At 44.8% G+C, this 13,352-nt stretch overlaps 1 protein-coding gene across 1 annotated transcript; it reads right to left on the minus strand.

Annotated features, from left to right (window-relative positions):
- Positions 1 to 324: 324 nt before the first annotated feature.
- On the minus strand, positions 325 to 6,465 carry btbd3b (BTB (POZ) domain containing 3b). Its single transcript, XM_086180760.1, has 4 exons — positions 5,583 to 6,465; positions 4,725 to 4,815; positions 3,028 to 3,146; positions 325 to 2,630 (listed from the first exon to the last, which is right to left on the minus strand). Exons 1-4 carry the CDS (start codon positions 5,891 to 5,893, stop codon positions 1,598 to 1,600), a joined length of 1,554 nt encoding a protein of 517 aa, XP_086036886.1. The 5' UTR covers positions 5,894 to 6,465; the 3' UTR covers positions 325 to 1,597.
- Positions 6,466 to 13,352: the final 6,887 nt, after the last annotated feature.

The following is a 13,352-nucleotide window of genomic DNA, read 5'->3' on the forward strand; positions in this document are numbered from 1 at the left end:
GTGGCATGCTGGGAATCAAATGTTTGAGGTTGTGATGTCGTTCTGTCTGTATGGATCATCAAGGAGGTGTTCTTCACAGCGGTAAAAAAAAAAAAATCGACAACACCAGACTTTGGAGCAACATCCAAGTAATAAAACCCATGTTAAGGTTGTGCATTGCAGAATATAGCTACATTTTGAAAAGTGTGTGTGTGTGCGTGTGTGCATGTGGGGGGGGGGGGGGTGTGGCAAGGAGACAAGCATCATCAATCATCTCAAAGCTCTACTTGCTATTGTAAATCACAGCAGGATGTAACAGCATCATCTGGCCCTCATCCCCTCATTCCAGACTGAAGACAGTAGCGTTGTCACTTTGATAGCAAACATCTTCATTTTACAGAAGGGGATGCACGAGAAACGTTCACCTCTCCTTTTGTTTATTTGCATCATCAACAATCATACACATTCGTTTGTCTCCCAGTAAACACAGGACATGAACACCAGTTGCCCATCAGAAGAGCCTGTGGAGGTTTATCCTACACCACCACAACATAAAATAATTTTAAAAAGTTAAAAAAAAAAAACCAGTAGCACAGAAAATAAAACACCTGTATTTTAAAAGAACATTTGAATTAAGTAACATAAGTGCAATTCTGTAACATATTCATTATACTGATATCACATTGAGTGGGAGTGGTAAGCAGGTCAGAGTGCACAGAAGTCCATCAGAGAAACACAAATCAGTGGTTGATCTTTTTGCCATAAACAAAACCAATGTACCAGAACGACTGGTAGCACACATCAGATGAGATGGCGTCGCTCTGCCTGTGCAGTACTGACAGATTTAGAAAGAAAGCCCTCCGCTCTGTGGCGGTAAATCACTCAAAGTCATAATTTTCACTGTAAGCGTAATGACGCTGATGTAAGGGAGATGAGTGTAGGTGCGGCGCAACATGCTACAGAGATAGAAAGTTATGTGCCTCGTTATATCTAGTGCTTCCTAATCTACCACCTTTCAAGACCCATTGTTGGATTCGACGTATCAAAAAGCTGTAGCTACAATTGCAACCACTCAAATACAAATGGGAGTTACACACTACAATAAGGACGGACAGTGTTGTTGACTGTAAATCTATCTTGGTACGATTTCCTCCTCTCTTTTAATACCGATGATCAGAGCAACAAATCATAGAATACAGCGAGTGAAATATTGCTGCTATATATATGTGCATTCTATGCAAGCATAGAAATAATAAACATACTGTAGCATATTCCATCATATAAGATATCTCTGTGGCCAGCATCAGCCACAAGTGTTCAGAATTTACATATTTTCATATGTACACGCACATCTAGTGCCGCATAATCTTTCAGGTTGTTTTAGGTGTTCATCTGCATATGTATACAATTCCTCATCTTGACACATAAATCTGGTCCTACTCAAGTGGACCGTTTACTCAAATCAAAAACACAAGACCTTTACTCAGGTCTGAGATAAATTCTATTTTGAACAATAGTGACAAACAAAAAATAAATAACAGAAAGTGACGCAGCACAAAGTGATAATTCTCTATTTTCTATAAGTGCACTGAAAAATCCGATGTGTGCACAGGAGTGGTCAAGCATAGAAGATGAGCTCAGGAATCTGCCCCCCCTGCACCCCGGTGCCATTAGTGCTGTCTGAGGAGCACTGGAATTGAAATGTCACTTTCCCACATTGCACCTCTGTCATTCCCTCCTGCCCAAAGTAGCTCAGCTCGTTCCCATCCAGGACCACGCTGGCCGTGTAGAAGGTATCGGGCTCAATTTGGACGGGATACTCAAACCACACGGGGAAGGTGTTGCTGGAACCATCCGAGAAGTATTTGCTGAGGTTTTGTCCCAGCAGCACTCCTTGACGTTTCAGCTCAATCTTGGCGCTGTACTCTGCCGATCCACAGCTAGATCCATACAGTCCGAAGCCAGCGATGAAAACTCTTTTGTCCACTGCGAACTGAATACTGTCACAACGGCCTCGATAGCGCCACTGGTTGCTTCGATAGGCACAGGATTGGAACCTGTGGCAGCGCTGTGGAGTCAGGCCCTTCCTCGGCTGGCTGACAAATAGAAGTTCAGGTTTCTTGGCTGCTGTGTACCACAGGAATATATCGTTGGTCTCATTAAGTGTCAGCACGCCAGATTGGGCCGCTCCATTGGCGAAATCATCCAGAGCCATTGTAGGGATACGTATCAGATACATGGCCTTGCCCAGTACCTTTCGCTTGTTGTCAGTAGATAAGGTGAGCTCCTGTCTCTGGCACTCAGCCTCAGCCCAGCTGAGCGCCGCCTCAAACACCACTATCTCTTTAGCGTTGAGTGTCTCTCGCTGCAGGATACTCTCAAGGGTCTGGGCATCGATGTCACAGAAGCCCTCAGAGCGTAACGCCAGCTCAGCTTGGGCATCGATCACCTCCCAGCAGCGCTGTGTCAGCTCTGGCTCCTCGAACAGGCAGCTCTGAGAGAGTAACACGCAGGCATTCTTGGCACTCAAGCTGGTCTCCAGGAAGTTAACGCAGGCACGTGCCAGGTGAGGAACAATGTACTTCTTGGCAGCATAGAGCGTGGCTAGCACTGTGTCAGCACTCAGGTCAATCTCATCACAGTAAATGTACCTGCGGATACAAAAACGTGGCTTCCTCAGTCTCATCGTGACACATAAAATTCCAGTTTATTTCCACAAATGAAGATCATTGATGTACAGAGTTCTGCTGCTTCATGTATGCAAAATGGCTCCGCTGCTTAGGAAGTAACAGCACTGATGACATCTGTCCCTAAACAATGTGTAAACTAATGAATAAATGCCTCAGCAGAGAGAAATCAGTGTGCAAACCAGCCAACAAAATATTCCTCCCTCCATTCTCTTCATGAAAGGAGCCAGAATGAAAAGTTTAATGTTGTGGAATACATGAAAGTGAAACGAACAGATGTAGATGCTGTTTCTGAAGGGGAAAAACACTTAATTTCACAGCCGTTATTTAGAGGGGGAGAGAGAGAGAGAGAGTCCCTTACTTCAACATTGCAAGAAAGGCAGCTGGTTCCACATCTGGAATGTGGATTTCATCGTCGTTTTCGGCCAGTTCTCCATAAAACATGGCGTGAAACACTGAGCTGCCCACTGCCAAAACATACTGTTGGTGGAGGAGACAACACAGCGAGGCGTCAGAGTCCATCTGTGACTTCACTCAGACAACATAAGTGATTTAATATGAAAACAATTAGTTCACATGTATTTCTGCACACGTCTCCGTTGATTGAACAAGGCTTCGGTTTAATAACTAGAGATTGAACATGTTGAGTTTCCCTCATAATGAGCTGCTCAGCCAGATCGTGTTCCCCCTCAGGATTGGGTTGGGGGTGGGGGGGTGGGCAGGTTTCTAACGAACAACATTGCCTCTGATAGAGAAAAAACAAAGTAAGAGTTACGGAAAAAAGAACAGAGTGCAGCAAAAGTTTAATGCTGCTGAAGCTGGAATCCAGTAATTACATTCATGTTCTTTCATGTTTTCGGGCTGTGTGTGCATGCATGTGTGTGTAGCATCAGTGCTGTTAATGGACAAGGGTAAGTGGGTGGTTAAATATGCTAAATAAGGGCACACAGTTTGGTGATGAAACTGCACTGAACCCTATCTAACAGGAATCTCGCTAATAATGGCTTTTCATTAACAGCGATGTTGTAACCCGGTGAAACGCACACTTCCTGTTCCCTAACGGAAGGTCAGTGGAGACAGACGCTCATGCGGAGTTCATCTCACCTCTCAGCCCACTGCCTTCCATAGACGTTCACTGGGGAGAAGAGCGTTGCCAAATGGACATGCTAAAGATTGCTTCACCGAACATCATTACATCCAACTGGCATAATGTTTCAGCATTAAGTGCAGTCAAGTCATCCTGGATGTCCTTCCATAACTGCCTCCTCTAAACGCACAAAGTGCTCTGCAGCTACCAATCATAGATTATACATCTAGGTGCCATATAAAGACCAAAAAAGAAGATGAGTGCTCAGCTGACAGCGAGGATGGGAAATAGACAGCTGTGCCATGTTCATGGCGGCAAAATCCATTACCAACATAATGTGAATTTATAATCATATTCAAATCGAGTAGAAATCATGATGTGTTTTTTGTGTCTCACCGACTTCATCAATGATTCACGTGAACATCTCGAGCAACGAGATCAGAGGGCGGACGACAGACAGAAGTCGGATGTCAAACTCCAGTTTCATAAACAGGATGAGAATCGGCCTGATGACGATAATCACAGCTTTTTATTATAACTCCATTCTGCTGTCTTTCCCAAATCCTAAATCTAATCAAGCACATGAATGTTTTTTTTTCTTTTTTTTTGAAAGGAGCAGAGTTTATTCTTGTGGCTTTGTGCTGTTGGTTGTGTTTCATTAAAAGTTGCTGAGTTGTGTCTGAAAAGACCAAAACGAGACAAAGACGAGATGGCTGCAGAGGAGGATACCCCTTCCTCCTTCGCTCACTCACCGCCGCCGCTACCCTTCAGCCTCATTTACATAAATAATTGAGGACTGTCTCAGAAAGACACATGGTGCGGAAGTGAGAATGAAGCACAAAGGCTTTCAGTTCCATTTCTGCTGGCAGAGAGCAGGATCATTTTTATGCAGATATGATGGGAGCAACTGCTGATTGCCTGTTTGTTCATTTCCTCTTTGCTAACAGGGATGTTTCTGCTATGGTTCTTACTCTGTGTCCTGGTAGCCGCTGCGTCCTTCCAGGCTGACCCACCACGAAGTGAACATCTGCCATCAGCTCATTGTTGAACATTACTGAGTTTCTGAAGAAGGCAAACACACAAAAAGTACAAATAATGTGTTACACTTTTAAGAGAAGGGGCAGGAGATGCTCTACACAGAGTATAACTTCAAGTGTGTATTTTATGGGTGTAATTCCATGTATATTTTCTACTGCTCTGTACTCTGTAATGACTCCAGCTGGAGGCCACACAAAATTGATGCAAGTCTTAAACATCCTCCTATTTAAAAAACTAAAAAATGAGACAAGAAATGAATGGAAACCCTGTGGAAGAATGGACCCACACCTTCATATATAATTAAGGAGTGGAAGATGTCACTGGGAGGGTAAACACCCCTGCCACGGGCTGGAGAGACAACAAAGCAGAGTCGAAAAACACACATTTTGCACTGGTCAGCTGGGCTCTTTACTGATAGGCCAAGGTAAATATTTAGCTTTTAGCACGCAGCAACGTCTGCCTGCGGTGCGTATCAAACACGCCCGCTGCCTGTCCAACCTCTGCTGGGTTGAGGCGAAGTGTGCAAGAACAGAGAGGGTGTAAACACAGATACCCCCAGCAGATTCAGGGCAGGGTGGCTTGGGGGGGGACACCCACCCACCACTCTTACTTCCATCCAGTCACATCAACACACACTTGCCTCAGTATACACAAACCTAAGAGCAACGCAGTAAAAAACAGAATTCTCAGAAAGTCATTTCAAAAGAATCTGGCTTGTTTTTATGTGAGCTGTAGGAGAGTTAACGGCTCTATACGAGGCTTCCGCCACCGCCACCGCCGCTGCTACCTACCGTTCTCTGATTGTGGAGTAGAGCCCCTGCCAGTTACAGTTCTGTATGGTGTTGTTGTTGTTGAGGTTCTGCTGCTGGTACTGTTGCACTGTGGTGGTTGATGCCGGCTTCTTGGTGGGAAAAATGTCAGCTGCCATCTTCTTCTTCTTCTTGCTCCTCAGAGTGATAATTTCATAACAGACTGGAGGCAGCTTGGAGCTGCCACTGGCATTGCCTTTCTTGGAGCTTTTACTTGACTTGCTTTTCACTGACTCGGGAAGCATTAAGAAGAAAGTCAGACATTTCATGTTCCTTCCCTTAGCATCGACCATGAGTGTGTTCAACTGCTGAGCAGTGGCAGTGCATGCAGAGAAGACATTCACCAGCAGCAGACAGGTGCGAGGGAGGCTGCTGCACTCAGCGGTGCACCAGTCGCAGGTTTCACCTTTCGGGAACTCTTTTTTTCTCCACTCCTCCGAAGAGTCAAGCCCAGGCTGGCGATCTGAAGGCACTTTTTTTCTGTTTGAAGTTTTTCTCTGCTGCTGACTGAGCGGCTCTTATGGTTCCCATCCCTGCTGGTCCTGAGTGATGAGATCAGCTCTTGGAATCACTTCTTTTTCTACTCTTTTCTCTTGTCTCTCGCACTCTCTGCTCTGCTGAGGGTTGGCCTGACAGCCCCAGATTTAATGCAGCTGCAGTGGTCCTCAGGCGGACAGCCGAGTTCACTCAATTCCTTTCATTTCCCACTCCTGTGCTTCTCTCATTCCCTCCCAGTCTCTCTTCTTCTTCTGTTCTACCCTTTTCTTTCCAAAAATTGTTCTTTTTCCCTCCCTCTCCTCCTTGAAGCAGTCATCTGCAGGATGCTGTAGCCGTGGATGCTGTGCTGCTTTGCCCAACCACTCGTTCTGCTGACTAGAGAGGTTGAATGGGAGAACACGGAGGAGATAGAGAGACCCCCGCCCCTCGCAGCACTCTCCTGAGCACAGCCAATGGCAGCACGCAGCCTTCAGGATTGGCTAATGCAGCCGAGTGTAGCACATACTTGAATATTCAATAGGCAACGTCTCAATTAAAGAGACAGCCATCCCCCATAAGGATGATATATTCATCTACAGCTTTACTTCCTTTGTGCGCTTCACCTGGAGTCACTGCATTCATTTTGTACCACAATAAATGTAGACTCCATGTTAAAACTGAAAAGGGCAATGCAAATATGCTGAGCTCTTTTAAGGGCAGAATTTGCTTAATTCCTTCTCTCACTGTCCAACTTCTTTCAAAACATATGTTTATGTATGAACGCTGATACATGAATTTGAAATTCACAGTTTCCTTTGATCTGACTTTTGACCTCAAAACCTTTTTGAGCCAACAATAGAATTAAAGATTAAACTATCAAAATGCACAAACAAGTCTCCAGATGTGCACTAATATGCCCGTCCCTTGGAATCTTTCAGATATGTATTAATATCCTGTGAAATCATGATGTAATACCATAAACATCTTCATTTCCCGAACAAATAACGCGAACTGAGCTTTCTTGTTACGTCATCTCTTCAGTGGAGGCTATAAAGGCTATGCACTTTTGCACAATGTATAATGCATGTAGTTCTTTTGCTCTTGCAGTATAGTTGAGTCTTTGCTCAGCAGGTTCTCTATTTAAAGCAGCGGGATGGTTTAACTGTTTGGTTGTGATGCGGTTAGAGGTGAAATGCTGCTATAGGTGCCAGAGCAGGAACTTAGTGTCTCTTTATTTCTTCTGCCAAGGAGGTCATGGGTCCGGTTTCAGTTTGTTTGATTGTCAGCAAGGCTATGTAAAAACTTTACGGCCGATTTTCACCAAACCTGTCAGGGAAGTGAAACATGGACCAAAGAAGCACCAACTACATGTTGGAGCGGATAAATCACAGTGCAACAAGGAAATTACGGTTTTGTTTTGTTTGTTACTCTTTGATTTCCTCGTCTTAGTTGGGTCGACCAGATCCATCTCAATCTGACTGATGATGTTAATGTGGCGTCCATCGAAATGAAGCTTTGTGGCCTACGTGTGATGTAGGTCAACATAGCATCTTCAAGTGTGTGTTCCCTAGTGCCACCTAGTGGCCTGGACACAGGACGTGACCTTGAACCACAGTGTGATATTAATCTGCTCCTTCACACGAAATCCAAAAATGATCAGGTTCCACTTCTCCCTCCTTCTTAAGAGCAAGTGTGTGTGTATGGGTGTTGGGGGGGGGGGGGGCAGGGTCCACTCATCACTGCTTGCAGCTTTAATTAGGACAGTGTTATGAGCCAAAAGCTCGATTTGGTGGAGGAGCTGTCTCTCTCTCTCTCTCTCTCTCTCTCTCTCTCATCACCTCCTTCTTATATTTGTCATCTTTTATTTATATTGATTGTGTTATTATTTACCATGCAGTATTTTCCTCTCAATACTTCTATCAACACAGCTGTGGCTTTGTTATATCATATTTTATTTGCGAAAGGGAAAGGAACATTGACAAAAAGAGCAGGAAAATGAGAATGGATTTAATTGATAAAGTCTTCTTTGAGCCACTGTCACAATATTGATTTTTCCATTACCCATAATTAAGTGTCTCAGTGTTTGCTGCACTGAGGCGCATGAGCCCCCAAAGCTCCCTGAGACAGCGTGTGAGGCAGAACAGAAAAATTTGCTATGGTAACATGGAGCCAACATTACGGGGCACCGTGCTCTCAAATTGCAGGCCACTAGAGATGTTACCTTGGTAACCGCATCTACAAGCAACAGCAGGACAGATAGAAAAAAATTGACTATGGTAAAGGAGAATCATTCTGCATCTTCTGACCTGAGAAAGAGCCTTAATTAAAATTAAACCAGGTAAGAAGCAACCCTAGTAACTGATATCAGAGTGCTTGTGATTATCTGGCTGACATGGTAAATAGGATGTCATTTTATATCAACTTCCTGCTTTTTAGCTCCATTCATCCAGGGAAAATGTAATCATGCTGTTCACACATACGGAGTTTGGAGAGGAAGTTGTGATGGCGTGGTAGCAGCGCTGACGTCAGCTTCGTCTCGCACTTTGTCATCGGAGTCACAAGTTGTCACAGAAACGGGAAACAGAAGCGTGTCTATAGTAGCAAGGAAATCAGCAGCGTTGCGGCCATCGACAAAGACGCATTGTTCCCGGGTGATCGCTGAGTCGTGGATTCGTAGTGCTGTCTTGTGTACACAGCAAAGCACCAAATATTAGGTTGAAACTGACCTGATAAAGGAGTGGACAGATTTCAGTATAAAAGTCCTGTTGCTGATCAAATAAGGTGCAATCTTGATAGCTAGAAACATGTAAACTCAAGGGACACTGAGGTCATTTGTTATCTCCCAGAGGCAACTGCTTGTCGGTTTGTGTTTGAGCACGGAGATAAGACCTTGGGTAGTGGCGGAGCTCTTCTGCACCGGGGCACCTGCTGAGAGGCTTGGCTGAGCATCCAGGAGGAGAGAGGAGGCTGTGAAATGAACTACGATGCTGGCTTGGCACACAGAGGCGGGGACAGGATCCAGCAGCTTGTCCACTGCTCAGCGCAGCTCACCCCCACGCTCGCCTGTCCTCTCTGCTGCCACCATTAAAGTAGGCAAGGGCACCTGACAGGTGGAAGGGGCAGAAGTGATGGCGTCTGCCCAGAGATGGAGCTTAGAACTCCTGAAACAGAGAGCTGTTAGTCAGCGGGGTCTGGGAGAGAGCTGGCACTCATGCAGAAGTTTACTGTGGGGGTGTGGTAGTTATGCATGTGTGTGTGTGTGTGTGTGTGTGTGTATCCAAGCCTTGAGATTGATCCAAACCCTTTCTGACACTGTTCTGTTTTTGTTTTTCCTCACAAAGAACATCAGTGAATTAATCACCTTCATCACAATATGAATATGAGGTTTGCAATCACAAGATACACTGATTGGTGGTCAAGGTTCATTTTTATCTGTCTTGTCCTATGATGGACGTACACACCGACCAGAAACAAGAACAACAACGGCACAGATGAGATGATAGCGTCTGCTTTGGCCTAAAATCAATATGTCACAGTTAGAAGATGTATGGTGGTCATTTTATTTGCCTGGAGTGCACAGAAGAGCCAGAAGCTGCAGGAGGTCTGCAGGATGCTTCCTTGCATCCATGCACAAGAGCAGTCATGTTACAAACACTGTCTATGTGTCGGTGTGTCCATCTGTCCGTCCTGCTCCAAACCTCTATTTCAGCTATGTGTGTGTGTGTGTGTGTGTGTGTGTGTGTGTGTGTTCCTGAGTGCGTGGACACAGTAATGACAGTGTAGAGAAGACCTTCTAACCTCAGCCCACCGTGTGCTGACTCCCACACTCTCTCTACCATTGCTCACTCAGCGCCTCACTCTGCTGTCATACAAAACTTGATAGCCATAATTTTCAGGGTGATGAAATGTTTTGCTCAGAGAGAGAGGTGTGGAATTACACATGCTGCCCCACGGTTAATCTGGTATCAGAGTGAGGTTTTTAAGGTGAATCAAATATAATAAACAGTAATGTGTTTAAGTGATACTTCTCCCAAAAAAAGAGGGTTTTGGTTCTTTTTGGTCACTCAAGTACTCACAAGCTCGTATTTCAACCTGACAAAGTTTTTTTTTTCCCCTCCTGCGTAACATTTTTGTGACTCCCGAATGCAGAAAGAGTCAGCCATGTATATTTAGCTTAAAGCTAACAACAGCAACATAGCACAGAAAGGTCCATTCACAAAAATAAACTGGAGCATGTGAGCCAGAAACAAACGTTTGACCAGACAGCTATGCATTTGTTAGCCATCCGTCACCATTAGCATCAAGTTAAATGGACGTAGCTGATTCTTTCCACATTGTGGAGTTTCCAATAAGTAAAGCAAGAGGGAAAATAATCCACATAAACTGTATAACCCATAAAGTATCAGCTCATCCTGTATCATGCTGATGGTTGGGGACACGATGAGGTCATGATGACCCTGTCCAAAGTCGTCGCTGTGGAAATTCTAAAAATCAGCTGTCACTGCCCAAACCAAGTGAGTTCAAGCAGAAGATGAAGCGTTTCTACAGGGAAGTGAGAGCCACAGTGAGAGGCAGGATGTTGTTGGATAAATAAAACAAATTCAAACTGGAAATTTAGCTCAGCCACTGCTAATACTGGAGCCTGGATACTCTGAAAAGCTCTGCACTTAGTGCTACAGGGAACCAAGAGCAGTGCCGGTTTTACTTTGAGGATCAAAATGATTTGCGATTGAAACATATTGTGACACAGTCAGTGGAAACGCTCTTATCCTCGGCCTAATTCTGCTCCCATCCACATCAATATGTGATTCATAAATTACAAACACTTTTGGCAGGGGATGTGCTCAGGAGTCAGACAGGAACGATATGCTTCCTCACTAATTTATGAGAGTAATAAAGCACAACTTTATGGGCCCATATCGTTCATTAAAATCACTGACATGGAATATACTAAATTACATAACCAACATTGATTTTGCCGTGACACTCCTCCAGTCTGGACACAGCGTATCCTGCTGGCATACATCACTCCGACAGTTACAGAGATCTGCAGGTGAAATGCTTAATGTTCTGTTGACACGAGTTTTGACATCAGGCCGCAGATGCGTTCCTGGGGATCTCCTCAAGGAGATGCTGTGGAGGTTTGAGCATCAGAGCAGCTGCTGGCCACCGTCCCAGCCAGAGTGAGTTACTCCGACATGCTCAGCTCTTATTAAAGGGATAGTTCACCCCAAAAAATAAATCATCTACTCACCCTCATGCTGATGGAATGTTGGGTGAAGTTTTTTTTTAGTCCACAAAACTCAAAAGCCCTGAAAGGCCTTGCAGTAATCTCCCAAAGTAAAACATAAAAAGACACCAGACCGAGTCTTTGAGAGGTCAAGACAAGGCAGGGTGAGACCGAATCAAGACCAGAGCCAGGAGACTGTCTGGGTAAGGGTTCCCTTGCAGTGTTCATACTGTGGCGTGTGTGAGAGTGAAGCGTATAAGAATATGAAATCTTTATTTTTGTGTAGCCAAATTTAGTTACAGTACAGATGAGCCAACTGACATGTTCCTCCCAGGGGGGGGGCAGCAGCTGAGATTCTAGGAGAGTCCAAAAGTAACGAGTCTACTCATTGGTTGCATTTGAAGCTGGGCGTTTTTAAGTTCAATCAAACAATGAACAATCACTTCTGTTATATCACCACAGTTGTGGTCTTGACATTCCATCTTAAGCCCACGTGTTCGACCGAGTACCAACGTGAAGACAGGACTGCGGCCTTTAAAAGACCTCAAATACTACGGCACAAGTAAAAACAAAAAAATACATTGAAATGTCCTCCAACTGCCTCATTGTTCACTGGAGCCCCCCAGTCATGACGCTGTCTTTACATTGAGGCTAAAAACATGACGCCAACGGTGGTTTCTAAGGAAGTCTCTAGCTTCAGGAGACTTGGTTGTCTGATTCCCCCTCAAGCATTTTTCCATTCTGTAGTTGCACTGCTTCCTTTTCTCTTCATCCCAAGAGGACTTAAAACACATCCGTCCCAACCAGGATGGCTGCTGGTTCGGGTTTAAACCCCCCGTCCATTGCCTCGCCTGCATTCACTTACCTCACCACTTCGCTCCTCACTTGTTAAATTTCAAACCTTTTCATCGAAAACATGTCAGCGGGTGTTTTCACTGATTTAATGTCAACCAGACATGCGACAGCTATCAGGGAATCTGTGTACGTGTTGAAAAACCTGTGAGTCGTTTCCTCCGAATGACACACGGCCGCCTCTTCCAGCAGCATTTTACCATACGTGCCTCGCGATAGCTAAAATATGGAAAGCAAGGTGTTGACGAGGCTGTTTCGGCGTTGGCAGGACTCCCACCCACCGACGCTGACCATATGGCTCCGTCTGTGATGAGATTTAACATGCAGATGCAGGAACTGGTGTGTGAAGCCCAGTCAACCTCCAAAACCACATATTAACTCAAGGGTTACGTGCAATTTCAGTATCTGAACAAGCTATTCAAGCTTTATCAAAAAAAGCCCAAAGAAAAGAGGAATGCTGACACATGCAGGTACGGAGAATAGAGAGAGTAGAGAGCAGACAGACGGAAAAGAGATGAAGAGCTTGTTTGTGTCGAGGGAGGAGGGTACGTCTCCTTACTGTCTTAATAAAGCGGCAGCAGTATGGCAGTGGGTTCGTAACAGTAACGATGGGCTGAGCTGTCGACCTCATCCATGACATTTATACAAAGGGAGAGAAAGAGAGAGAGAGAGCGCCTGAACACTAAAATGTTCTACAGAGAAATACAGATTACGATGCTGTTTATATCATATTTTAGATTAAGATAGCCGAGATTTAGGCTGTTGTAGCAGTGGACATATTTGTTGCAGTGTGGGTGCTGTCAAGTGACCCCCAGTGCTATATTGTAACATGAAATTGTTCAGCAGTGTGTGTGTGTGTGTGTGTGTGTGTGTGTGTGTGTGTGTGTGTGTGTGTGCGTGTGTATGTGCTAATCAACAGCATTCACTGGGCAACAGAAGGTCACAGAGGAGATTGGGTTTTCTGAACAGAGTGAAAACAGTCCCTATAGAAAGCTGTGGAAAAGCAAGACGTGAGATATGGTTCTGTGGAGCGCTTGGGAAAAGCCCTTCAAAGCTGATTCTTAATCCCTCCCTACCCCAGACCTCCTCCCGTCTCCTGCGCTCAGTTTAATCTCTGACACTGCGGTAACATTTAAATGTTTCACAGCAATTTGAATCCAGCTTACGCCGCGACCACCTCCATTTATTCATTT

This window comes from Aulostomus chinensis, chromosome 16 (assembly GCF_037954235.1).
Source record: "Aulostomus chinensis isolate RoL2024-O1b breed Wild chromosome 16, RoL_Achi_v1.0, whole genome shotgun sequence".
Lineage (NCBI taxonomy): Eukaryota > Metazoa > Chordata > Actinopteri > Syngnathiformes > Aulostomidae > Aulostomus > Aulostomus chinensis.